The 27,922-nt window shown below is 31.6% G+C and overlaps 1 protein-coding gene across 2 annotated transcripts in view; it reads right to left on the bottom strand.

Moving 5' to 3' along the window:
- Positions 1-16,108, bottom strand: part of LOC134719082 (alpha-1,3-mannosyl-glycoprotein 2-beta-N-acetylglucosaminyltransferase-like) — a 45,119-nt gene extending 29,011 nt beyond the window's left edge. The window contains exons 1-2 of one of the 2 annotated variants that reach the window (XM_063582026.1): positions 15,953-16,108; positions 4,767-4,876 (exon numbers count right to left, since the gene is read on the bottom strand). In XM_063582026.1, coding sequence (XP_063438096.1) covers positions 4,767-4,862 — 96 coding nt within the window. In that variant the 5' untranslated portion in view covers positions 4,863-4,876; positions 15,953-16,108. The remainder of the gene's footprint in view (positions 1-4,766; positions 4,877-15,952) is intronic. The other variant, XM_063582025.1, reaches the window with a different exon arrangement.
- Between the last annotated feature and the right edge of the window lie 11,814 nt (positions 16,109-27,922).

Here is a 27,922-nt window from a genome sequence, read left to right as displayed (position 1 = left end):
CAAAGGCTACAATTGTATATTATATGAAATATCTTATATATTTAATAAGATATCTTCTATACTTTATAAGCTATCTTCTATACTTTATATGATATATTCTATACTTTATAAGATATCTTCTTTACTTTATAAGATATCTTCTATACTTTATAAGATATATTCTATACTTTATAAGATATCTTCTTTACTAAATAAGATATCTTCTATACTTTATAAGATATCTTAATAAATACTTTATAAGATATCTTAATATATACTTTTTATTTTTTTTTAGATATCGTATTAACTTTATAAGATATCTTATATACTTTATACTTATATATTCCTATATACTTATAAGACATCCTATATACTTTATAAAATGTCTTGTATATTTTATAAGATATCTTATATATTTTATAAGATATCTTATATACTTCATAATATTATTAATTCATATATTTTAACAAATTTGATTCGTTTAGGAATAGTCACACAATAAACTATATTTTCGAAGGTAGAGAGAAAACGGCGGATAGCAAAAAGCATATTGACCGGCAAAAAGCATATCGCACGGTTATTTTTAGAATATCTAAAAACCGATATATTTTGTGACGTCATGTAATGAATTTCAGGATACTGTTTAACGTTTTGAAACACATGATATCTGTGATCGATTATTTGACGAAAAAAATCTTCATATACATAAGATGTAAAAAATAAAAAAATAAAATGAAACATCAACTAATATGTTGTTATTGTCAAGGAGACAATGTAATATCTATTAAATTACAACAAACCTAAATGACGATTTTGATACAAATATAGTTGGAAATTAATAATATAACAAATATAGTCTTTGTATGAGGTCAATACAGGATATATCGACCCAAAGAAGTATATCGAACTCAGACTTCGTCCTCAGTCAATATACTTCTTTCAGGTCAATATATCCTTGTATCGACCTCATACAAAGGCTATATTTGTATAATATATCTTATATGCTTTATAAAATATCTTGTATACTTTATAAGATATCTTATAAAGTGTATGAAATATCTAATAAATATTTTTATAGAAGATATTGTATATATTTATTTGATATCATATTAAAAAAATGATATAAGATATCTTATAAATAATATGGAATATCTTATAATCTATATTCGATTTCTCTATAATATATATTTTATATAAACTAGATCTTTATTGATATACAAGATATCGAAAATCGTTTATAAGATAGCTTACATAGTATATAAGATATCTTATATAGTTTATAAGATATATCATATAGTTTATAAAAAATCTGATATAATTTATAAAGATATCTGATAAGAAAAATTATATGAGATTATATATCTTATCAACTATATAAGATGTCTCATAAATTAAATATGATATCCCATGACTTATAGAAGATATCTTATAAACTTTATAAGATATCTTACAAACTATATAATATAACTTATGAACTATTATAGAAGATATCTTATAAAATTCATGAGAATTCTTGAAATAGCAAAACAACCTGCCTTATTAACCACTGACAAAAACCATCCATTGGGTATTTTTTTCAACAGATCATCTTTATAAACTTGCCTTGATTCAAATGAATTTCAAATTGAACTGGATAAGTGATTAATACGGAAAATCAATTACAAAAGTTTATATACTTAACTGTTAAAGTTATTCAAAGCAATTGAACCAGTGTACTTTAAAATTATTGAAATCATTTTTATGTCTATTGAATTTTGAAACAGTTTCATAATGATGACATCGTAATTCAGGGATGGGGGAAGGGGTTGGGGGCTCATATCATGAATGGTCTACCATAAAAAAAAATATTTTCGAAAACGCTCAAACTTTTGTCTTTTGAGAAAATAGAGCAAAATATAAAAGAATTCTTTTTACAAAACAAGTTTTAATCAAATTACATAACCGGCTCTGCTGGGCGATCTGCTTTTACGAGATCGTCGCCCAATAGAAATTATACATCCATGTTATATCAAAATTTTAATTTGCTCTTTACCGAGGTCTGCTTTTACACCTATTCTGATAAAAAGCATGATTTTGATCATTCTGCTGAGTGATCTACTTTTACGAAATCAAATACTGCTATAACATTGTAATCAATTGAATCCGGCTGCTAAAATTATTTATCTCATGTTTACATAATTAAATCGATGTTAATAAAATGCGATCGTAGTTAGCATTCTTATCCAGATTTTACTACGATTTGACAACAAACTATGAAAAATTATAGTTGCCGTAATAGGTGACAGAAACTTTTGCGGAAATACCGGTTTTTATTTTATTTTTCCTGAATTGGGAATTTATATTCACACACATTTTTTGGGGCCGCTGGCTAAGCAGCCCTCAACTCTATAGTGGAATCATCCCTGCCTTCTTTTAGTGAAAAATATTATATGGTTTATTGGCGATATTCCTTGCATTTGACGTATTTAATAGAAATAAATATTTGACTCCTCATGGTTTGCGCATGCGCGGAAATGTAACAAAACTGACACATAAACATTTGAACTATTAACTACTTACTGTTTAAGACAATAACAATCAAAACCAAGATGTAAACAAGGACTCAAAAAACCAAAGGACGTTTACATCAACAGTTATAAATAATAAATTAGAAACAACACGAACTCCACTAAAAAAATCAAATTAGAAGAAAATGAAAATAATGAAATTTTAAACGTTTTTGTCGCCATTTTGGAACCGGAAGTTACTTTTTGGTCGTGTATGTATTGTGTCATAGTACTTTAGGTAAGAAATCTACGTTTTATCAAACTTACATTGGATTATACTTATACCTATGTTACACAAATTTCAAGGGACTTACGAAATGTAGCCATTTTCAACGTTTTTGCCACCCTTTTGGAACCAGAAGTAACTGTTCGTGTTTCATGTTATATTGTTTCATCGTACTAAATTAGGAACTTTTTTTGTTTGTTTTATCAAACATTACTTTGGATTATACATAAAACACAGCTTTAAAAGGATTTACTTAATGGAGCTATTCAACGTAATTGCCGCCATTTTTGAACCTGAAGTCACTTTTTCATCATTTATGTATTGTTTTTATCGTACTTTAAGAACTATTATTTACGTTTTATCCAAATTGACTTTGGATTATACCTATAGCACAGCTTTGAAAGGATTTACGAATTGAAACGAATTGAATATGAAGCCATTTATAAAATAAGCGGTGGCCATCTTGAAATAAAGGGCTGCGCTTTAGCGCATGATACACCCGTTGCTCTTTTAACTTGTCTTTTATGCTTTACATAAATTTATATGATCAACTAGAAATAGTGTAAGCCCTGTCAAATACACCCCTCCCCCCCTAAATAATAAATGCATAAAATTTTGTGAAAGTGTTAATTATTGTCCCAAAATTAAAAAATCCCCCCTTTTTTAAGCACAAAACTCATAACACGGAAATGTAAAATCTGAAATTTATAAAAATTGAAAGGGAGCTTACATCAATAGATATAAACATTTCACCAAAGTTTCATGGACATTGGTGAAAGCCTTTTTGAGTTATTGTTCAAAGTGTAAAAAATCCCCCTTTTTTTAGGAATAAAGCCCCATAAATCATTTGTAAATCCAAAACTTTAAATCTGAAATTTATAAAAATTGAAAGGGAGCTTACATTAATAGATATAAACAATTCACCAAAGTTTCATGGACATTGGTGAAAGCCTTTTTGAGTTATTGTCCGAAGTGTTGAAAATCCCCCCTTTTTTATGAATAAAGCCCCATAAATCCAAAACTTAAAATCTGAAATTAAAAAAAACAAAAGGGAGCTTACGTCAATAGATATAAACAATTCACTTAAGTTTCATAGAAATTGGTGAAAGTGTTTTTGAGTTATTGTCCGAAGTGTGGACGACGGACGGACGGACAGACAGACAACAGTATACCATAATATGTCCCACCTAAAAGACGGGCGTATAAAAATGGAAATTTTTCATGGCCAGCAGCTGATTTTTTTTAATTATCCGTTAGTTAACCTCTATACCAAATTTCATGCTTGTATCATGATTTGCACAGCAATCTCCATAATATCTCCCACTAACAAGGACGAAAAAGGCATTGAAGCCAAAGTTATTATTATGTAAAAAGCAGTTGAGTGGCTGATTCACACTATTGAACCAGACGAATTCCTCATAAAAGCATGTTCGAAGAGAACCATAACTGCAGAGAAATTCAAAGAATACCACGTAACAATTATTGTGGAAAAGCAAGTGAAGAATAACTCTAACTATGAGTGTATTAATTGACATTCCATCAAGTAAAACACTGTACAATATTCAAACTCATCCTTTTTAAGACAGTGATCGCGTTGAATCAGCTTGACGACACTGTTGTGCACGCATCAAATGTACAGAGCTTCAAATCTGTTCAAAACGTGAAAATAATGGAATATAACAGAAAACAAAATAATAATGGACTTCGGTTTACATAAGCATTGTCTTTAATTTTCCACAAAACTCAAATCGAGATTTGGATACGACATGTATGACAAACTTTGTTTGAACTTGTAATATGTGTAAGGGAATCGAATCGAAAAAATAAGCAATTTTTCCATTTATGAGTGAGCATAACTCTAGAAAGGTAAAAGTGACTTCCCTCAAACTCATACTTGATCCGTGTTTTCTGGTATTAAATAGGCATTGTTTACAAGTTTCATATAATTTGGTTGATGCAACTGCACTTAGAGAACAATTCTGGGACGTACAGATTAATGAGCTATACAACATTACCTTAGTTGGATTCTTAGAAACCAGGAAGTAATACATCAGAATGTTCCATGTCAGGAAGATCAGAACTACCAGGGACACTAATTGTTTTCTCCTCATGTTGTCATGGTAACCTATCAATAAAAATATCATAATTAATAGCCTTGAGCCTTTTTTTCAGTATGAATTTTTATAAATCTGACTTTCATGTGTATTCAATTTTTCAAAGCCAAAATCACGTAAAAGATATGATTCTGCAATCAGAATGTTGAGGGATTCTATAACCCTCATTTTTGCTCCTAATTTGCGCTCCAATCCCAAAGAGAAATATGCCTCTTTTTTCAATTTTCATATCTGAAATTCCCAATTGTGTATATAAATAGACATTGTCACAAGATTTTGTTGGTGTCCTTTCATGGTGTTGTCTTTACAAATCACTTGAATCTTGATTGCTTTTTTCTGGGGGGGGGGGGGGGGGGGGTGGGGGGACATAATGGCAAACCCGTTTTGCTCTGTCAAACAAAATAATATATTTTCCTCAAAGCCAACATTTAATGAACTTTATTCCATACTGCATGGGCCTATTCCCCTAAGTACTAGGAAACAATGGGCAAATCACCTACCTTGACTGAATGGTCATGGTGATAAAGCTTAAAGCATAATTTTTGTAAAAATTTGTTTTAAATTCTCATAAAAGACAAGTGATACATGTAGGAATGCCTCATGTTCTCCAATTCAATGAAACCGGCAAGTTTGGAATTCTTTCTGTACAGGAAGTTCAAATAACTGTGTAAACTGTCAAATTAAGTCAACAATTAAGTGCATGGCTTCACTTAGCATCTTTGGTGTCAAACACACTGTTAATTATCATGATTATCTTTAGCCTAGGTCATAAATAATTATTGTATTTTAAAATTGCTTGACAAAAAAATTTGAGTTACTTATTCTTTTTTGTCACTTTTCACAATATACTCCTCAAAGGAGGTTCAGTAAGACTCGAAGAATACTGAAACAGTCATACACAACATGCGATGTTTTTTGGGATAGAAATCTGTTTTTCACAGTGTGACACTTTGTTACACCAGAATCTGTGTTGGGAATATCTAAAATGGAATTGGCCACATTTGTGTTCATTCTTGATATTTAAATGTAAGTTGCATTGATGGTGATACATATAAAGATTGAGGATGACAACAAAAAAACATATGAAAAGTGACATATTATGATAGATTTTTAATATAAAGCATGAGTTTGAGCATCTTTAATGCCAAAATTGGTTCAAATCTTTCACATTATATAATTGAATCTATTACAGTAGACACTTAAATGTTTAAAAAGTGTCCAAAATCTTTCATCATATATTCTTGAAGTTTTAGGCTAAAATCTTTAATGCCAAAATTGGTTCAAATCTTTCACATTATATAATTGAATCTATTACAGTAGACACTTAAATGTTTAAAAAGTGTCCAAAGTCTTTCATCATATATTCTTGAAGTTTTAGGCTAAAATCTTTAATGCCAAAATTAGTGCAAATCTTTCACATTATATAATTGAATCTACTGAAATAGACACTTAAATGTTTAAAAAGTGTCCAAAATCTTTCATCATATATTCTTGAAGTTTTAGGCTAAAATCTTTAATGCCAAAATTAGTGCAAATCTTTCACATTATATAATTGAATCTACTGAAGCAGACACTTAAATGTTTAATCAAAGAGCAGAATGCTCTGAGGGATACGATTGCCATATAGTTTTCATTGACACATGTATAGCAGTTCTGCCAAATTTTCATTAAGCAAATTCGTGAGATTTGGCCAAAATTGAAAAGATCAAAGAGGAAAAAAAATGATCTAAGGATACTGCTCCATAAAAGCATGAACATGCGCGAGTCTCACACATTTTTGGCAGCCTTGGCCTTGATAGTCTAAATAATTATGATGTCTTGAAAGGCTATTAAATTTTTTTTCTGTGATGCCAAAGTGAGGCTTCAAAGAAAAAAATTATAATAGCCTTACAAGACATCATAATTATTTGGACTATGGCCTTGTAAGCATGAAATTTTGCTCAGTGCTTGGAGCACAAAAATCATGCCCGAAACAAGAAATCAAGCAATTTTCGAGTATGAGTACAAAAAAACTGAGTGGAAAGTTTTATGACCGCAAGGCCTGGTACAGCTGGATAGTATAATTTTCAAAACTAAATCAACTGCACTTGCATAAGTAATAATCTGAATAGTCCAAGATTACTCTGACGTCCGACAGCTGGTTTGCCAGACAAGCTGGGGTCTACGACTGAAAGACTTTGGACACTTTTTAAACATTTAAGTGTCTAATGTAATAGATTCAATTATATAATGTGAAAGATTTGCACTAATTTTGGCATTAAAGATTTTAGCCTAAAACTTGGACTAAATCTGAATAGTCACTCAACTTTAAAAATAGCCAATCCCGGATACAAGTGTATGAGAGCAATGTACTTATTGTGTTTTATTTGTGTACTATCAATTCCAAGTTTACTTTCCACAGCAGTCACTGAGAGAGAGAAGGTATTTCACTTCGTATCTTATCACCGTTAATTCTTGGAGGAACCCCATTTCCAACTCTTTAATTATTGATTTCCTTTGGGTCAGTGGGCATGACTCCTTTCCGTACACACTCCTGTTTAAATTGAGATCGTTCTTAATATAATACGACGTTTATCGACATCTAACGAGTTCATTTTTTCTTGACAATTTTGATTTTGACGGGAAATACTTCCGTAAGGGAGACAACTCGAAATGATAATATGGAAGACTCCATTTCTGCTAAAGTGGTGTTATAGGTAAAACTTATATGATGCATATGATTTTTAATGCAACAACAATATTAAACCCTCAATAGCAGGCAGACATAGAAAGAATCCAATGAGGTTCAAATTAATTAATAAGGCCATAATAAATAATAGGTTTGTTTGCCTAAACGCTACCTACCCAGAAAAAAGCTGCCTACTCAAATTCTTTTATTGTCTTGATTTGAAGAAGTTTTTTTTAATCAAATAATCATGAAGACTAATGAACATCTGATACTACAATTTCTTTTCTTGAAAAAAAAAAGAAAATGCCTACCTTCCTACCCAGTGTCTCAACCTTTGGGTAGGGTTTATGCAAACCAAAATATTTTTAAGTGTGGCCTAAGCGTGAAATCCAGAGCAACCACTCAATCTGATACCCCTTGAAATCAAGAAAACTATACGCATGCACATTAATACATAAACAAACCTGCGACTTGCGATTTGGAACAAGACGGTTTATTAAATGATATATGAGGAATGAGTCTCCATTTCTTTATGAGAGTACAGTATCAGTTTCATACCGGTAAAATATAGAAAACTCCACTTCAGTTCTTATATGACAGAAATAGAATTATCGAAATTCAGAGAACTCTCGCATTTATCAAAACTGGGGAATTCCCTCTGACGTGTTTCTAAATTTATAAAAACACTAAATATAAATACTGCTTTATTCTGATTTTCCGTGTTGTTAACGGAAAAATCAAACATGAAGATTATGTGAAGAACATTACAGGAAAGTTGTTTATGTCATGTCAATCCTTTTGCTTGGTTTTTACCTTTTAAAGCAAGACAATCATAAGAATCTGAGATGTTGCTGAATGTTTAGAATAAAACGGTTGACATGAGGGAATGAGCCTTGAGTCAACGGTAAAAGTCTACAGATTGCTTGAAAGCAATCGTATCCCAAAAAGTGTCTAAAATCTTTCATCATATGTTCTTGAAGTTTTAGGCTTAAGTTAAAATATTGTTTGTTTGCAGTTTACCGACCGACCCTTGAAAATTCTCCCGACTGTGAAAATTTTATTGCTTTAAATTTGAAGATTTTTTTTTTAATACCTCTATTGAAGCGATCTGGAACTTTGGGTCCTTTCCGGAAATGATTTAAAATCTGGGTCAATTACGCATTTCAAGTTCCGTTTTTCTTAGCTTCCCGTCAAGCGTTCATGTGACCATTTAATGATAAAGCACATGGAAATTGTTTACAGGTATCCATGAAGTCGAGGAGGAGTACTTTACGCTGTGGTCTCGTGTTAATTTTAAGACAAATAACAAACAAAAAAGTTTAATTGGTAAACTGTTGATACAGATTCAGGCACATGTAATGATGTGTGATGAAATCATTGACGATGATGCAGCGGATATTCATAACTGATACGATAACCATTCTGTCTCAAACAAATCGGTTAAGAATCTGGAGCCTGACTTTATGGAACCAATTTCAGTGGTTAAATAATTCGACAGAAGATTGAAGTATGGAATATTTTCTACAAATCGTTGTGAAGACGACAAAGATGAAACCCCTCCTCTGTGACTTAAATCTTCATGGATATCTGTAAACACGTCTGTACGGAGGAAGGGCTCATTGAAATGTTAATGGATATAGATCATGCCAAATCAATAAGAAGCAACCTTAATTATACAAAGATGTAGAGAAAATGAATGGTTAGCTTGAAAAATAAATATACTCTCTCTATATTAAATCTATCTTCGATTGCAATGAGTATGCTCCTTTAGGATAAGGGGGGCTGCCCCACTCATTGCAATTATTCTCTTTCTTAACCCTTTCCTCCATTGAAATATTTTTTTTGAATACTTGATTCGCATAGAATTTTTCAATAAAATGCTGAAAATATGCTTTAAAGTATTAAAATGCATTGCAAAAAACAAATATTTCATTAAATAAATTTAAGTAGAATATTCCTATGATATTCCTTTTCATATTGGATACAAATTTTATTAAGTCTACAGCAGACACTTCGTAGTAAAAGTGTTTCAACTGAGGTACTACTCAGGCGACAAAAGGCGTCATTATGGAGTAAAGGGGGTGGCATCAAAAAGGTTCATTATGGAGGAAAGGGTTAAATATACCCAAACTGTGTGGCCTGTGTGAATTCAATTAAAACACGTCCTTAGGAGCTATGTTGCCAATTTTTTTTATGCATTAAAAACATTTCAGTACAGACCATTTACTTTTAATACATGAATGGGGTGCTATGGATTTTACCCCAAACTTTAGATTTCTTTGGTTTTCATTAAAGCCTGGTAAAACTATAACCTTATCACATATAATAAATATTATTTAGATAGAAATATGAAAACAGTCGGATGTCTTAATACTTTTTTTTCAATTGAGGAAGATTCAATGGTTATTTTATTTTATTTTTATCAAAAATACTCTTTAGTAAACCTATAATATATACATTTTTCTGATGAAAATACTCTACTCATGAAAACATTCTAGTCAAGAAGCATACATGGCTGAATATATTTCTTTAAAACAGTTCTAATCATGACATTCCTTGTTTATACATGTTATAAGTGTTCCAGTATTTAATAATTATACCATATTTTATGTCATAAATTGGATAATGACATGTTAAAGTTTCAGTTTTGTTTAAAAAGTTTTTTATCTGAAAATGCCTGTTCATTTGATGTTGGCTTTCAGCATGTCCAGTGTTTGTTGTTTTAAAATGTTTTTTTTTTCTTCACAAGAAACTTGGTTTAGTGTAACAGCTTGTTTAAACTGTATTTTGGCTGATAAAATAAAATATTTTTCCTACCTCCAGACCCTTCAGTCTGAAGGTACAGTCAGAAAACTGCAAACAAACATATTTTTAAGGTTGGCCTTAGGCTAAAATCTGCCTTTACAAGACCTACTCCTTTATGTTTTGTTTATATTAAAGAATAGACCTGTTAAAGTGTTTAAGTCATCATAAATACTTCAAAACATTTTTTTTTAACTATAATTGAAAAAAGTATAACACCATAAAAAAACCTTTTTATCGGGAGATATCAGTTTGTTTTGGGGATATATCATAAAGGTTCCTGTATTTCTCGGAAAATCATGGTACCGCAATTTATAATGTGTTTCCATACATTATACATGTATGAATTTGTACTATCCTTTTTCAATGACAATGGACATTTTGATGCTACAATGCATTTCAGTAGCATGAAAAAGCAAGAGAAGGCATTCATTTGTTAGCCTAGGAACAGCATAAAGCATAAAAGACTTATATAAAGCGGTACCACGATTTCCCGAGAAATACGAGAAAAACGTAATATCCCGAAAACAAGACTATATATCTATCAACAACATGTGTGTTCAATGTAGTGGTCCAGTTTTAATGAAACTTTCATAAATGATACTCAGTGATAGTGATACCGTGTACTATAAACCAGTGGCGGATTTACCGGGGGGCACAAGGGGCACGTGCCCCCCCAGTTCAGGTCACCAAAAAATATTTCTTACATAATTTTATTTCTACTGAAACTTCTTATCTAGTGCGGAAATTGTCACAGCTTGATTATACTTCTTAAACTGGCCGCTAATTAATACCAGCGTCCACATGCGTGATTTATGACAACTTATCGGCGGGTGTGTAAATATCGACACCCGTGTGTAATGTCTCTATGCAAAAGCTTTTATGTAAAATACATTTACATGTTGATTGGAATAGTACACATTTGAATTGGTTAATAATTAAATACAATACCGATTAAGATCGATGATAAGGTGAAACTTCTGATCTGTGTTTTGGAGAATATGTATAAATAATAATTATATTTTTAATGTCGATAAAGCTGGTATACATCTATTTTTGGGTAATTCTTCATTCCAAAATACAGTATTCAAAATATCATTTCCCGTGAATGTACGTTTTTTTTCTTCTTTCAAAACTGTTTTTTTGTGAATTTATTCAGCAACTGATTAAACTTATTTTTTTTGGACAACTTTCAAGATATGTTTTTTAATCGGAATGTCATCATACCCCTCTTATTTTCAAGGGAAATCAACAATTTGCTCCCCCTTCCCCCGGTCCAGGAAAAATGAATTGACATTTCCTAATGAATAATTATTGATAACTTGAATGCTATTTGATTTTCGTTAAAATTTACGTTGTAACAGAATCTAGGACTTATACATTTCTCTAAAAGCCTAAGCATGCAGTTGTTTTTACTTTTCTTGTTTCAATTACCATGTATTGTACATGTTTGAGGCTATGCAAAAGGTCACCATTTATAAGGATATGAACATGATGAAGGTGTTTTACAGATATTAGAACAATGTGCAAAAAAATAAGTATGGAAGCGAGGCAAAACAAAAAATAATAGATGAAATAGAGGTGATGAAATATAAAGAAAACATTGACATTGTTTATGCAGTGTGCCTGTCCCAAGTCAGGAGCCTGTCATTCAGTGTTTGTCGTTTGTTTATGTGTTACATATTTCTTTTTTTTTCTTTCATTTTTTTTACATAAATAAGGCCGAAAGTTTTTCTCGTTTGAATTGTTTTACATTGTCTTATCGGGGGCTTTTATAGCCGACTATGTGGTATGGACTTTGCTCATTGTTGAAGGCTGTACGGTGACCTGTAGTTGTTAATGTCTGTGTCATTTTGGTCTTTTGTGGATAGATGTCTCATTGGCAATCATTCCACATCTTCTTTTTAATATTGATTGTTGCATGGTTGTTAAACGTCCAGTAACAAATATTTGATGCATGTTTAGGTTATATAATAAAGATCCATTGACAGGAATATAAAGTGAAAAATAAAATAAACATTTAGAAATATAAAAACGATGATCTGACCCCCCCCCCCCCAGCAAAACAGTCAAACAAACAAAAAACAAACAAACAAAAATAACAGAAATAACACCCTCTCACACTTGCATATATTTAAAAAAATGTATGGTGCCCCCCCAGATATCGAGGTCCTGGATCCGCCTGTGTGAATTCAATTAAAACACGTCCTCAGGAGCTATGTTGCCAATTTTTTTATGCATTAAAAACATTTCAGTACAGACCATTTACTTTTAATACATGAATGGGGTGCTATGGATTTTACCCCAAACTTTAGATTTCTTTGGTTTTCATTAAAGCCTGGCAAAACTATAACCTTATCACATATAATAAATATTATTTAGATAGAAATATGAAAACAGTCGGATGTCTTAATACTTTTTTTTCAATTGAGGAAGATTCAATGGTTATTTTATTTTATTTTTATCAAAAATACACTCTTTAGTAAACCTATAATATATACATTTTTCTGATGAAAATACTCTACTCATGAAAACATTCTAGTCAAGAAGCATACATGGCTGAATATATTTCTTTAAAACAGTTCTAATCATGACATTCCTTGTTTATACATGTTATAAGTGTTCCAGTATTTAATAATTATACCATATTTTATGTCATAAATTGGATAATGACATAAAAGTTTTTTATCTGAAAATGCCTGTTCATTTGATGTTGGCTTTCAGCATGTCCAGTGTTTGTTGTTTTAAAATGTTTTTTTTTTCTTCACAAGAAACTTGGTTTAGTGTAACAGCTTGTTTAAACTGTATTTTGGCTGATAAAATAAAATATTTTTCCTACCTCCCGACCCTTCAGTCTGAAGGTACATGTACAGTCAGAAAACTGCAAACAAACATATTTTTAAGGTTGGCCTTAGGCTAAAATCTGCCTTTACAAGACCTACTCCTTTATGTTTTGTTTATATTAAAGAACAGACCTGTTAAAGTGTTTAAGTCATCATAAATACTTCAAAACATTTTTTTTTAACTATAATTGAAAAAAGTATAACACCATAAAAAAACCTTTTTATCGGGAGATATCAGTTTCAGGCCTCTACATTATCATTTTTTCCAACTTGTCCCTTCGGACAAGTTGCAAGAAAATCAACTTGTCCGAACTCATAACTCACTTGTCCGAATTCATAATTGAAAATCTTGCATATTGATGATATTTGCATGATTACACTTGCTCTTTGATTGTACCTAATCATCAGTAAAGGGAGCATTTGTTATGTTATATGAATACCACATAAAAATTCATTTTATGATTTCATACTGAAAGAGTATTTGCAAGACTGAGTTCTCCGACTCAATGTCACTACCATGTGTTGATCATTAAATCATCATCTCTTCCCAAACCACTAGGTTCTCTTAAGTTATGGACCTATTCATTCTGTAGTAGTGGTTTGGATTAACCAAGGATGAAAATACACCTGGCCACTTTGTATATGATTAAACCTTTTAAATATATTGATGGTGTCAAAACAAGCTTTTACAATTTATTTTTATTTTTATATATATTGATATATGATCATAAAGTACATAAAACATTGACACTAAAAATTTTCCTTTTTAAATTTTATTAAAGTTTTACATCTTAACTTATTATTTTAATATATTAATCTTATCATGCTTATTAAATAAAACCTTTTTTAATGTATTGTTATGCATAAAAGCAAAATCAACAAAAAATGAAACATACTTTAATTTAAAATTTTAAAGTTAAAGGAAAAACTCCATATGGAGGTGCTCCTAATCCAAAGAGGCTTATACTAAGAAGAAATATCAACATTATTTGTTTTCCCCTTAGGCCACGGTTTTTTAATTTGTTGGTTTACAGATTTTTCGCATAAAAAAGTCGGGTCGGTCGGTCGGAAAAAAAAAGAAAAAAAATACCTTTCAAAACAGAAAAAATATGCAAAATAAATATATATTTCACCTTACTAACAAAATGTTTGTCTTATCTGCTGTTTTGTCATCATTTCCTAACATTAAGTTCGATGAAATATTATTGATCAGTGATCATGAACATCGCATGACCATCGTTTAATTATTTCCTGTAAAAAAGGGGGGTTGCACGGACAAAGACGAAATTAAATCGTCATTTCACAAACAAGAAAAACAGATTCCCGTAGCTCTCAATCAATTCCAGAAAACTTGGTGAATAATGATCTTCAAGCACAAAAAACTGATAAAGAAAAAAATATAAAAACGTCGTACAAAAATAAGTTTCAACACAAGTGTCGAAAAACGTAATAGACTCGTCCACTGGAAAAACGACAATATCGGGTTAATCAGTTGTCATGCAATCCGGTTTTTATCCCAATGATCGATTTTTTTTGTTATCTATGAAACAAGAAAATTTCAAATGATTTGTTAATATTCAGTACTTTAATTGATGTATTCCACCTGTCCATTTGGATAAGTCTCTTTCTCTGAGATGATGCATCTTACGGACTGTTGACAAATAAGGGAAACAAACTTATTTTGTCATTGGTTTTAAACACAGGTTTCGTTCCACAAAATAATTTGCGCAATAGACATTTCAAGGTCAGTTATATTTGATTTGTCTATTTTTAGAAACGTAAATTGGAAGTTTTATTTTTCACAACAGAAAGTGTTATCAACTTTATTAAATGATTAATGCATTTCATTTTATAATCGAAGAACATTTTAATTATATTTCAGGGATAATGCATTTATAAGGGTCGGCGGGAATAAAAAACGTGAAAAGTCAATTTTATTTTTATTTTGAAAATCGGCAAAATCGGGTCGGCGGATCCGTAAACCAACAATTAAAAAAACCGTGGCCTTACATGTACTTATATTCCCCTTGTCAATGGCTGCCAGCATGTTCAAATACGTTCAATCAGAGACATCTAATACAAGTATTATATGTCTCTGGTTCAATCAATGAATATTTATTTCATTTTGTATGATCAATAAAGGAATCGTTCAAATTTTTGGGAATTTACAAGTCTTCAAGTGAATTTGATCTATTTTACATCTGACCTCGATTTTTCACTTGTCCCATCGGACAAGTAGTATTATGAAACTACTTGCCCGACGCCTATGTCCACTTGTCCCGGACAATCGGACAAACGGTAATGTCGAGCCCTGAGTTTGTTTTGGGGATATATCATAAAGGTTCCTGTATTTCTCGGAAAATCATGGTACCGCAATTTATAATGTGTTTCCGTACATTATACATGTATGAATTTGTACTATCCTTTTTCAATGACAATGGACATTTTGATGCTACAATGCATTCTCAGTAGCATGAAAAAGCAAGAGAAGGGATTTATTTGTTAGCCTAGGAACAGCATAAAGCATAAAAGACTTATATAAAGCGGTACCACGATTTCCCGAGAAATACGAGAAAAACGTAATATCCCGAAAACAAGACTATATATCTATCAACAACATGTGTGTTCAATGTAGTGGTCCAGTTTTAATGAAACTTTCATAAATGATACTCAGTGATAGTGATACCGTGTACTATAAACATTTGTAGAACGTGTCTATTAATATTTGATGCTTCATATTATATATACGAATCATTTGTTTATAAATCTATTACCTGTAACAAATCCTGGTAAACATTATGTATTGTACATAAATAAATATCTTATCAGCAATCTAACACGACTAGAATTTGACGATTATGTGGCATCTCGCGAGACGTCTGGTCGCCAGGTAAATGTATTTGATGCACCTGTAGTTTCTCAATAGTTCGGAAACCAGCGCATATTTAATTACAAATCAAGTTCCGATATGGTAGTGCAGAAATTCCGGAAAACAATTTATATCAACTCGATTTGATTGTTGCTACTTTTACGTCAATGCAGGGCGTGACGGCCATACTCACTGGCGCCAAGGCCGTAACTACCCTTGAGGCAAGTGAGGCAATTGCCTCACTAAAATTTCGACACTGATAATTTTTTTATGCATAATATATATAAATATAATAATCAATTGTTGTTGTCTCAACATTTATTTGATTTTCTATAACTTGTCATCATTCCTTTTAAACTCTTCTTCTTGGATGTAACTCGGCATCTCAATGGGTGATGTTTCTCGATATCATTAGCCTAGTAACGATAATCATCATGGATCTCTAGTTTAAAACAGGCTCATGCAGAAAAAGGAAAAGCGACATTGAAGGTAAAGAAGGAATAATTCTAGTAAACTATTTTTTTAACAGAGTCTGAGTACTGCATATAACTTCACTGGAACGATTCAAAACGATAAGTAGACTGACAAATCAAGTACTGATTTTCGGAAAGTAGCAGTCCTGTCTGCGTATTCATTTCTCTGTTTCACCAACTTTTGACAAATCAAGTACTGGGCATCGCAAGTGGGCAGTTCTGTCTGCCGTATTCATTTCACGAACTTTAATCCTTCTCTTTACAGATCAATAAAATATAAATAATATGAAACATGCATGGATTAATTTTCATCCATATTATTTTAAACTTAAAAATTAAATAAATATCCCGCATTCCAATTGATATTATTGAGAAATGGTAGAACCTTTAACACAGAATTTTGTCTTTACTTATTAGGGACTACAGAATTTCGTTTCTTTATATTCGGGGTTTCGGAATCGGACACCCTAACCCCTAAATTTATAGATTCTGGAACTAAAATACCACCAACTATTTCCAGAATAATTTGAAATTACGGGCCTACATGTAAACTTCAATAATCCATTCCAATTCCCCTGTATCATATATACTTACTCTATTGATAAAATCATTTACATGTATCTTATCTCATTCTATCCCTAGTTTGTTTACCCTTTGTCAGCATAAAAGCGAGTTTAATATTTTGTAACTGCGACTGTATGATGGTGCTTACAGAAAAGCTTAATTCCCTTTTGCAAACAAAACTGTTACTTCCGATGCTGCTACCGAATCACTGATGGAGAAGGAATTGTAAGAAGACATAATGTGTTGATGATACTAACGTGCTACCTTTAGAAACACAGACTGCCCTGAAACGGCAGATAACTTGGAAAAGAGCATGCATGAGTGGCGAGGATTGTGCGGTCTTACCATGCTCCATGCTCTGATGATCGCGATAAGGATACCAGCAGAACAAATTATGAAACGATTTGACTGAACCGGCCATTGAAAAATTTGGCAAACTCTTCTGAATCGATGTTTGTTATATGTTCTGGCAGAAGACTCAAATCAGTGATATTTGGATGTTTATCTTACTTGTAAATTTTAATAAAGTTGTTAAAAATTTGATGTCAGTAAAAGTCTTAAAATATGAAAAACTTATATAAAAAGTGTCCAAATTCAAAACATTATCAAACTCTCTTAAAATGCCTAGAATGCAGGATTTTGCACCATTCATTTCATACTCTCCAAAAAAAAATTTCGCCTCGCTTCGCTCGGCTCAATTATTTTGCCTCACTAAAATAAGATGCCTAGTTACGGCCTTGGGCGCTCAACGTGATGGCCGTAACTGCAATTATATATCATCCAAATATGGTGGACACAAATATAGACATTAACTTAAATTTTGGGAAAATGCTTATAGACTCCGAAACTTAAAAATGAATATATGATGAAAAATATAAAAATATTTCAAAATATATTTAACAATTGTTAAAAAAATATTTGTGACTTTTTATCCTATCAAATTTGTGACTTTCTGTCCGTTTACTTCTCGGACATATATCAGACCTCATCTTGAAACTGTCTTATGAAGGTCTTGGTTAAGAGATCCTAAACTTGTCGCAATTTTTTGAAATTTTCAAATGGATATAAATCTTGACAAACAGTGTTTGCTTTATTTATTTATTTTCGGTTTCATGTCCAGTCTGTATTTATATCATATGTTTGTGTTTTCTCAATATTTTTCAATAAATCCGTACCGATTACAGAACACGGTTCTCAAATCTTCAACTTTAATTCCAATTTTACACGAGACGGGTTTTTTTTTTGTGAAAAAATAAATATTTCTTCGTTGGCAATCACTTTCCCCCAGTTCATAAATAATTTCAGTTCCTTTGTGCACTTATCAAACTACTTTGTGGTCCTTTGTGCTCGCTAATACTTACATAATTTTCGTAGTTTGGGTAAAGTATTTTTATTACAAAAAAAAAAATATTTAGCATACTAATTGACGTTATCATTAAAATCAGAGACATATAGTCTCTGTTTATATAATATTATATTAAACTAGTTAAAAATTTCATATACATGAGCTATCGCATAGCCCGGATATGATGTAGGTTCCAAACCGATACCGGTGACAACACCAAATCGTACATTATTAAAATCACAATTTTTATTGAAATTAATTATTTTTTTTATCATTTTTCGTCAGGACTTATGTTAATTTTATTCTTTGAAGGGAATTTCAGGTCCTTTGTGCTCTTAACAAACTTCTTTGGGGTCCTTAGTGCTCCTTTGTGCTCCTTTGTGCACAAAGGAGGTCCTTTGCGGTGTTTTTACCTCATTAGCATACTTTGTGTTATCCAACCAATCAAAAACAAGAAAATATAAAGTATAAATATGCGCGAAATTTAAAAAAGCGGGTTTTTTTTTTTTTTTTTTTTTTTAATCATCGTAAATAAAACCCGTAGTACAATAAATCAAGAATATTGCTTTATTTTTTTTATGTTATTGTCATAGAAAGATTTCTTTCAAACTGAGTTTTACAGTGCTTATTGTTGTGTGCTTGTCACGGCTTGAACTTTGAGATCTTTCAAAAACATATTCAAGTTTCACCTCAATCTTACTTCTTAAATGTATCAATCTAAGGTTTGAAAAAAAAAAAAAAAATAGTAAACAAAATCAGGAGCGAGGGACGGATTGACCTTTTTTATAATTCTTTTTTTTTTTTAAATTAGGATTAGGACAAGTTGGGGTTGAGAGACGTCCATTCCTACATACTGAATATGAAACGGCAACTATACATGTTTTGTGTATGGAGAGAGCACCGTGGCAAAAATCATTCTTACCATTCTTGCCAAGGACATTATTTACTGTAACGCATCGTGCATGAATAATTCGTAAAAGAAGTTGGCACCGAACTACTGCTTTATGAGGATTTCAGAATTATGGGTGGTAATTTACCCTGAAACTACTATAACACAGTAGTTATAGCAGTCTCAGATTTACCCCAAATAAATATGAAATCAGTGAAATAACAGGAGGGATCGAGGATTTTTGAAAGGTGCATTATCAAGCTACCCAAATTTTTAAACAAAAGCAATATATTGATTTTATTTGGGACAAGTTAATGCTAGGGATGTATTTCCCATACTTTTGCAAAAAATGTGTCACAAGATATAAATATTGACATTAAACTTATTGAGGAAACTAAAACTTTAAAACAGACTAAAATGTTAAAACCCAAATTAAAAAAAGTTATATCAACTATTATCAAACTCTTATTGATGATAAAATAAATAACTTAAATGAAAATAATAAATTATATATCTATATAAAATTCTTAAATCTAATATGAATAACCAAATGAAATACTACCTATCACACCCAAGTAAAGAGACAAGAAAAATGTTAACCAAATTTAGAATAAGCGATCATTGTCTCTTCATAGAAACTGGACGATATACCAAAATACCACGAAATGAAAGAAAATGTAAAAGATGTAATATCTTTGACGATGAATTTCATTTTTTCTTCAACTGTAAAATAAATAAAAATAAAAGAGAAATCTTTCTAAAATATTATATACAAAAATATATAAATTTTAATACACTTAATTTTACTGATAGACTCGTGATAATACTTAATCCATCAACACCAAATGATGTAAAAGCAGTTGTTTCTTTTATTAAAGAGTCATTAGAACTGAGGAAAGGAGAACAGTAACTGTTTTTATCATATTTCTTATAATATTGTCGAGTTTTCAATATGTTTCATTATGTTTGTTTGTCAATGTATTTGCCACAATCAAAATTGGTTTTTGTATGTTTTGCAAATAAAGATATTATTATTAAATAGAAGGTGGCGTAACTTCCCTCCACATCACCTGATTCCGCCGCTGAAATTCCACCGATTTATTTTGTATTGCCGAAAAACCCCGAGTCAAAATCGCCCTGATCGAAAAGTAAAATAGAGGAGCACAATAACTGTAAACGTAATAAAGATTTTATGAAAGTTGCCTCCGTTGAAATTCTTCAATTTTTTATTCAAACATCACACATAATGTTCTATGCATTAGGCGAAACAGATAATCCTGGAAGCCCTTTTGATGACAAATTATAATAAAGGTAAAAAATACGAACTGTAAACGGGGACATTTTGTGTTTCACCGGATTTCAACACCATTTAATAAAAAGCTGATGAATGGATTATATATTTTTGTGTTTCTATATACTACGAACATAGGTGTACTACAAGACAGTTGCTATTTTGCCTTGATTTTGGGCATTTTGGTTTCAACAGTTTAGGAATTAGGGGCCAAAAAAAGGGCCCAAATAAGCATTATTCTTGGTTTTCGTACAATAACTTTAGTTTAAGTAAATAGAAATCAATGAAATTTAAACACAATGTTTATGACCACAAAAGGAAGGTTGGTATTGATTTTGGGAGTTTAGGTCCCAACAGTTTAGGAATTAGGGGCCAAAAAGGGACCCAAATAAGCATTTTTCTTGGTTTTCGCACCATAACGTTAGTATAAGTAAATAGAAATCTATGAAATTTAAACACAAGGTTTATGACCTTAAAAGGAAAGTTGGTATTGATTTTGGGAGTTTTGGTTCTAACAGTTTAGGAATAAGGGGCCCAAAGGGTCCAAAATTAAACTTTGTTTGATTTTCATCAAAATTGAATAATTGAGGTTCTTTGATATGCCGAATCTTACTGTGTATGTAGATTCTTAATTTTTGGTCCCGTTTTCAAATTGATCTACATTAAGGTCCAAAGGGTCCAAAATTAAACTTAGGTTGATTTTGACAAAAAAATGAATCGGTTGGGTTCTTTGATATGCTGAATCTAAAAATGTACTTAGATTCTTGATTATTGGCCCAGTTTTCAAGTTGGTCCAAATCGGGGTCCAAAATTTAACTTTGTTTGATTTCATCAAAAATTGAATAAATGGGGTTCTTTGATATGTCAAATCTAACTGTGTATGTAGATTTTTCATTTTTGGTCCTGTTTTCAAATTGGTCTACATTAAAGTCCAAAGGGTCTGTAAATAAACTTAGTTTAATTTTAACAAAAATTGAAATCTTGGGGTTCTTTGATATGCTGAATCCAAACATGTACTTAGATTTTTGATTATGGGCCCAGTTTTCAAGTTGGTCCAAATCAGGATCTAAAATTATTATATTATGTATTGTGCAATAGCAAGTCTTTTCAATTGCACAGTATTGCGCAATGGCAAGAAATATCTAATTGCACAATATTGTGAAAAAGCAATTTTTCTTTTTAATTAGAGTTATCTTTCTTTGTCCAGAATAGTAAGCAAGAAATATCTAATTGCACAATATTGTGCAATTGCAAGATTTTTTTTTAATTGGAGTTATCTTTCTTTGTCCAGAATCAACTTAAATCTTTGTTATTTACAATATACAATGTATATTCACTTTTTACTACCAACTGATAAATTAAAATAATCTTTACCATCCAGTGATAACAAGCAGTTTTTTTACATCTTAATATTTTATGATGTATTTAAATGAGTAGTTATTGTTGCAAACTCCATTAGAAATTTTAATTGAGATTAGTTTTGGAATAAGGGAAAGGGGGATGTGATTAAAAAATTGGGTTCATTCTCGTTTGAAATTTCATAAATAAAAAGAAAATGCCTTCAAACATTTTTTTGAGAGGATTAATATTCAACAACATAGTGAATTGCTCTAAGAGAAAACAAAAATTTTAAGTTCATTAGAACACATTCATTCTGTGTCAGAAATCTGTGCTGTGTCAACTATTTAATCACAATCCAAATTTAGAGCTGTATCCAGCTTGAATGTTGTGTCCATACTTGCCCAACCGTTCAGGGTTCAACCTCTGCGGTCGTATAAAGCTACGCCTTGCGGAGCATCTGGTTTCGTATTGTTGGAGACCATGCTTTCGACCTATCATTGATTATATCAACTTCATTTGTACTTTGTTGGATAGTGTTGGTTCATTGGCAATCATACCATATCTCCGTTTGTCAAGTTTGGAGACTCTTTAAGCTGTTTTTTTTGGTTTTTTAATTAGTTAACTTTGGGAGTTTGGTGCGTAATGCAGATCTGTGATAATCTGCTTTTTTCATAAAACTCATAGACTTATTATTTAGAGCTTGGTTTTTTTTCTTTTTTAAAGATGCATGTTTTCTGTGGAGACTGCATGGTGACCTCTAGATGTCTTATGGTTTGTACATTGTTCTGTTAGTTTTTCTGGCCAATGGCCGATTATCTAAACAGTTATGTTCTGTTAATTTGTCCGGCCAATGTCCGATTATCTAAACAGTTATGTTCTGTTAGTTTGTCCGGCCAATGGCCGATTATCTAAACAGTTATGTTCTGTTAGTTTGTCTGGCCAATGGCCGATTATCTAAACAGTTATGTTCTGTTAGTTTGACCGGCCAATGTCCGATTATCTGAACAGTAATGTTCTGTTAGTTTGTCCGGCCAATGTCCGATTATCTAAACAGTTATGTTCTGTTAGTTTGTCCGGCCAATGTCCGATTATCTAAACAGTTATGTTCTGTTAGTTTGTCCGGCCAATGGCCGATTATCTAAACAGTTATGTTCTGTTAGTTTGTCTGGCCAATGTCCGATTATCTAAACAGTTATGTTCTGTTAGTTTGACCGGCCAATGTCCGATTATCTGAACAGTAATGTTCTGTTAGTTTGTCCGGCCAATTTCCGATTATCTAAACAGTTATGTTCTGTTAGTTTGTCCGGCCAATGTCCGATTATCTAAACAGTTATGTTCTGTTAGTTTGTCCGGCCAATGTCCGATTATCTAAACAGTTATGTTCTGTTAGTTTGTCCGGCTAATGTCCGATTATCTAAACAGTTATGTTCTGTTAGTTTGTCCGGCCAATGTCCGATTATCTAAACAGTTATGTTCTGTTAGTTTGTCCGGCCAATGTCCGATTATCTAAACAGTTATGTTCTGTTAGTTTGTCCGGCCAATGTCCGATTATCTAAACAGTAATGTTCTGTTAGTTTGTCCAGCCAATGTCCGATTATCTGAACAGTTATGTTCTGTTAGTTTGTCCAGCCAATGTCAGTTAATCTGAACATTTAAACACATGCTGAATCTGCATGCATACTATGATTAATATACTACTTTGATATACAGAGACCCTCTATATTATATACTTACTTTTTGTAAAAAAAAAAGGTTGGAACGCTCCAGTCATGCTTCAGCGATTTCTTATATAATCATCCAAATTTGCCCATGATAGTTAACCTATTGATTATAGTTTCTAAGAAACAGACTGTTTTTGTGTGTTACATATTTGTTTTCGTTCATTTTTTTTTTATATAAATAAGGCTGTTAGTTTTCTTGTTTGAATTGGTTTACAATGTTATTTCTGGCCCTCCTTTTATAGCAGACTATGTGGAATGGGCTTTGCTCATTGTTGAAGGCCATACAATGACCAATAGCTGTTTATTTTTATGTCATTTTGGTGTCTTGTGGACAGTTGTCTCATTGGCAATCATACCACATCATTTTTTTTTTATATTAACCAAGTAAACTAAACATTGACCAATGAACCAAGAAAATGAGATCAAGGTCAGATGAACCATGCTAGGCAGACATGTACAGATTTCAAATCTGCCATTAAACAAATTCAGTTGAACTATTGCTTATCATAGTTTAAGAAAAACAGACCAAAACACAAAAAGGTTACACTGAACAATGGACCGTGAAAATGAGGTCAAGGTTAAATAAAACCTGCGAAACTGACATGTACATCATAAAATATTTCCATTCACCAAATATAGTTGACCTAAAAACTTTACTTTGACCAATTAACTATGAAAATGAGGTCAAGGTCAGATGAAACCTACCAACTAGACATGTATAACTTGTAATCATTCCATATACCAAACATAGTAGACCTTTTGCTTACAGTAATAGAAAAACAACTCAAACGCAAAAACCTAACTGTAAACACTAAACCATGAAAATGAGGACAAGGTCAGATGACACCTGCCAGTTGGACCTGTACACCTCTACAAATACATTTTGCTTAATTCTTTGATTTCAAAGTTCGATATATTAAAGATATCATGTTTCTCTTTTTAAAACCCAATTGTCAGTCAATCAGTAGTTACATATCATATACCCCAGTGAGCTTGTGATAAAGGATACTACAGAAACCAAGATTTTTGCTTCATATCTCAACCTTTACTTTGATATTGACACAGATTGACGCCTTCAAACCAAAATCTTTTAAAAGAATGATTTTAACTTTCCAATTGTCAATTTCCTCATATCTGAATAATGCTATCTATTTAGTACCAATAATCAGCAATAATATCAAAACATTATGGCAAAAGTTGAAGAGCGATGTATGACAAACAAAATTCTACAAAACACTACATAGGAATCTAAAGATCAACCTTACTGAAAACCAGGGGTTATCTCAAGTGCCCACGGAAGGCTCAGAAGGTTCTCTTCTAATTGTAACACCCGAGTTTCCAATGCAGAAATTAAGATTTGGTGACATGAACTAAATTATGAGGAAGAACTGGGTTGAAACAGACACAACATAAGTGTTTATATCACCAAATCAAGAATAATGTTACCATTACATTATATATGTTATGACCCAACTCACCAGCAACATCTTTTCGCAAACTACAAATATATATTGCCAATAACACAGACAGCTAGTAGGGCAATAGATTTTAATATTTATTAAAACAATATACATTAATACAACTCATAAGCATAAGCATCAATAAAATCATAACAATTATTAATAAGAAAATGTATTTGAAAGAGAAAGAAATGGCAAAATTGTTGTCATCGAAAATCCCCCTGGTCAGGAAAAACCAACTAAAACGAGCAAACTCGTGAAAAAAAGTTGGAAACCTGTGTCTTAACCTTATAAATACTTTGATATAATATTCAAGATAATAACCAAAAACAGCAAAATTTCCTTAAAGTTACCAATTCAGGGAGAGCAACCAAACAACGGGTTCTCTGATTCATCTTAAATTTCAGGGCAGATAGATCTTGACCTGATTAATAATTTTATCCCATGTTAGATTTGCCCTAAATGCTTTGGTTTTTGAGTTATTAGCCAAAAGCTGCATTTCTACCCTATGTTCTATTTTTAGCCATGGCAGCCATCTTGGTTCGTTTGGCAGGTCACGCCACACATTTCATAAACTAGATACCCCAGAGATGATTGTGGCTAAGTTTGGATTAATTTGGCCTAGCAGTTTCAGAGGAGAAGATTTTTGTAAAAGATATATAAAATTTACGAAAAATGGTTAAAAATTGACTTAAAGGGCAATAACTCCTAAAGGGGTCAACTGCCCATTTTGGTCATGTTGACTTGTTTGTAAATCTTACTTTGCTGAACATTATTGCTGTTTACAGTTTATCTCTATCTATAATAACATTCAGGATATAACCAAAAACAGCCAAATTTCCCTAAAATTAACAATTCAGGGGCAGCAACCCAACAACGGGTTGTCCGATTACATCTAAAAATTTCAGGGCAGATAGATCTTGACCTGATTAATAATTTCACGTGTTGGATTTGCTCTTAATGCTTTGGTTTTTGAGTTATTAGCCAAAAGCTGCATTTCACCCCTATGTTCTATTTTTAGCCATGGCGGCCATCTTGGTTCGTTTGGCGGGTCACGCCACACATTTTTTAAACAAGATACCCCAAAAATGATTGTTGCCAAGTTTGGATTAATTTGGCCTAGCAGTTTCAGAGGAGAAGATTTTTGCAAAAGACATATAAAATTTACGAAAAATGGTTAAAAATTGACTTTAAAGGGCAATAACTCTTAAAGGGGTCAAATGACCATTTTGGTCATGTTGACTTCTTTGTATATCTTACTTTGCTGAACATTATTGCTGTTTACAGTTTATCTCTATCTATAATAACATTCAAGATAATAACCAAAAACAGCCAAATTTCTCTAAAATTAACAATTCAGGGGCAGCAACCCAATAACGGCTTGTTCGATTCATCTGAAAATTTCAGGACAGATAGATCTTGACCTGATAAACAAGTTTAACCCCGTGTCAGATTTGCCCTAAATGCTTTGGTTTTTCAGTTATAAGCCAAAAACTGCATTTTACCCCTATGTTCTATTTTTAGCCATGGCGGCCATCTTGGTTGGTTTGGCAGGTCAAGACACACATTTTTTAAACTAGATACCCCAATGATGATTGTGGCCAAGTTTGGTTTGATTTGGCCCAGTAGTTTTAGAGGAGAAGATTTTTGTAAAAGGTAACCCCGGGACGCCGGACGCAAAGTGATGAGAAAAGCTCACTTGGCCCTTTGGGCCAAGTGAGCTAAAAAAAAAAATTTCATATTTTAAATAATAATTAAACAAAAAACTTAACACTTCTTAACAAGTTTTCTTGCTATTCCTTGAAATGAGGGAAACTTTTGCCTCATAATTCAAAATGCATAAATGACACAACCTAATGTTTTAATAAACATTTACCAGTGCACATGTTCATGCAGTCTGGTTGTTATAAAACAATTCAAGAAAGCTATTGTCCAGCTTGCACATTTGTGTGTGGTGCATATACATACACTTTTAATTGGATACAAACAAAATAAGCAGTAGTCCGGTGAAATTTAAAATTTGTACTATGAATCAGAGAGGAGCATAAGTTGAGGATCAAAATAAGCAGTAGTCCAGTGATATTTAAAATTGGTACTATGAATCAGTGAGGAGCATAAGTTAAGAATCAAAATAAGCTAAATATTGATGGTTGTTGAACTCCTTTTAGAGATATTTGATATCTAATACATGTTTTTTTTTAAATGATGGGAAATGGCTGACACAGACTTTTACCATCAAATTAACATTGGCATATTTGGGGTCTAAAATCTTTAAAAAAGAAATAGAGAATCTGCGTAAATTTTGGTAAATAACCTTTTATGAACTTTAAAAGTCTTAAAAATGAAAAGAAAAGTGGGTGATATAGTGCAAAATATTTTTCACTGAATCAAGAAAGAAAGCATAGGAGTTCAAAAATAATAATCTGACAAAATTTCCTAAACCTGACATGACTGTAAAAGGGTTTCAAATTTCATGAATTTTAACACTAGAAATAAAAATTCATAAGATTTGATCTTAGTAAATATAAAGTTTCACAACATTTTTGACATAGCAAATCAATTTGGAATAACAGCTCAAATCTATATATAAATTTTCATAACAATCCTAGCACAAAACGAATATTTCTAACAAATACTAAGTTTAATTCATCAAATTCGACACTAAAATCTATTTGTAGTAGCATATTGTATCTATATATGTATATATATGCATTTTGATTACAATCTCGGCATGTTTTGATTTTTTTAACAAAAACTATGTGTTTACTGTAATGGATTATTTCCCTTTTTA

Source organism: Mytilus trossulus, chromosome 5 (assembly GCF_036588685.1).
Source record: "Mytilus trossulus isolate FHL-02 chromosome 5, PNRI_Mtr1.1.1.hap1, whole genome shotgun sequence".
NCBI lineage: Eukaryota > Metazoa > Mollusca > Bivalvia > Mytilida > Mytilidae > Mytilus > Mytilus trossulus.
This window is presented reverse-complemented; position numbering and strand designations above follow the sequence as displayed.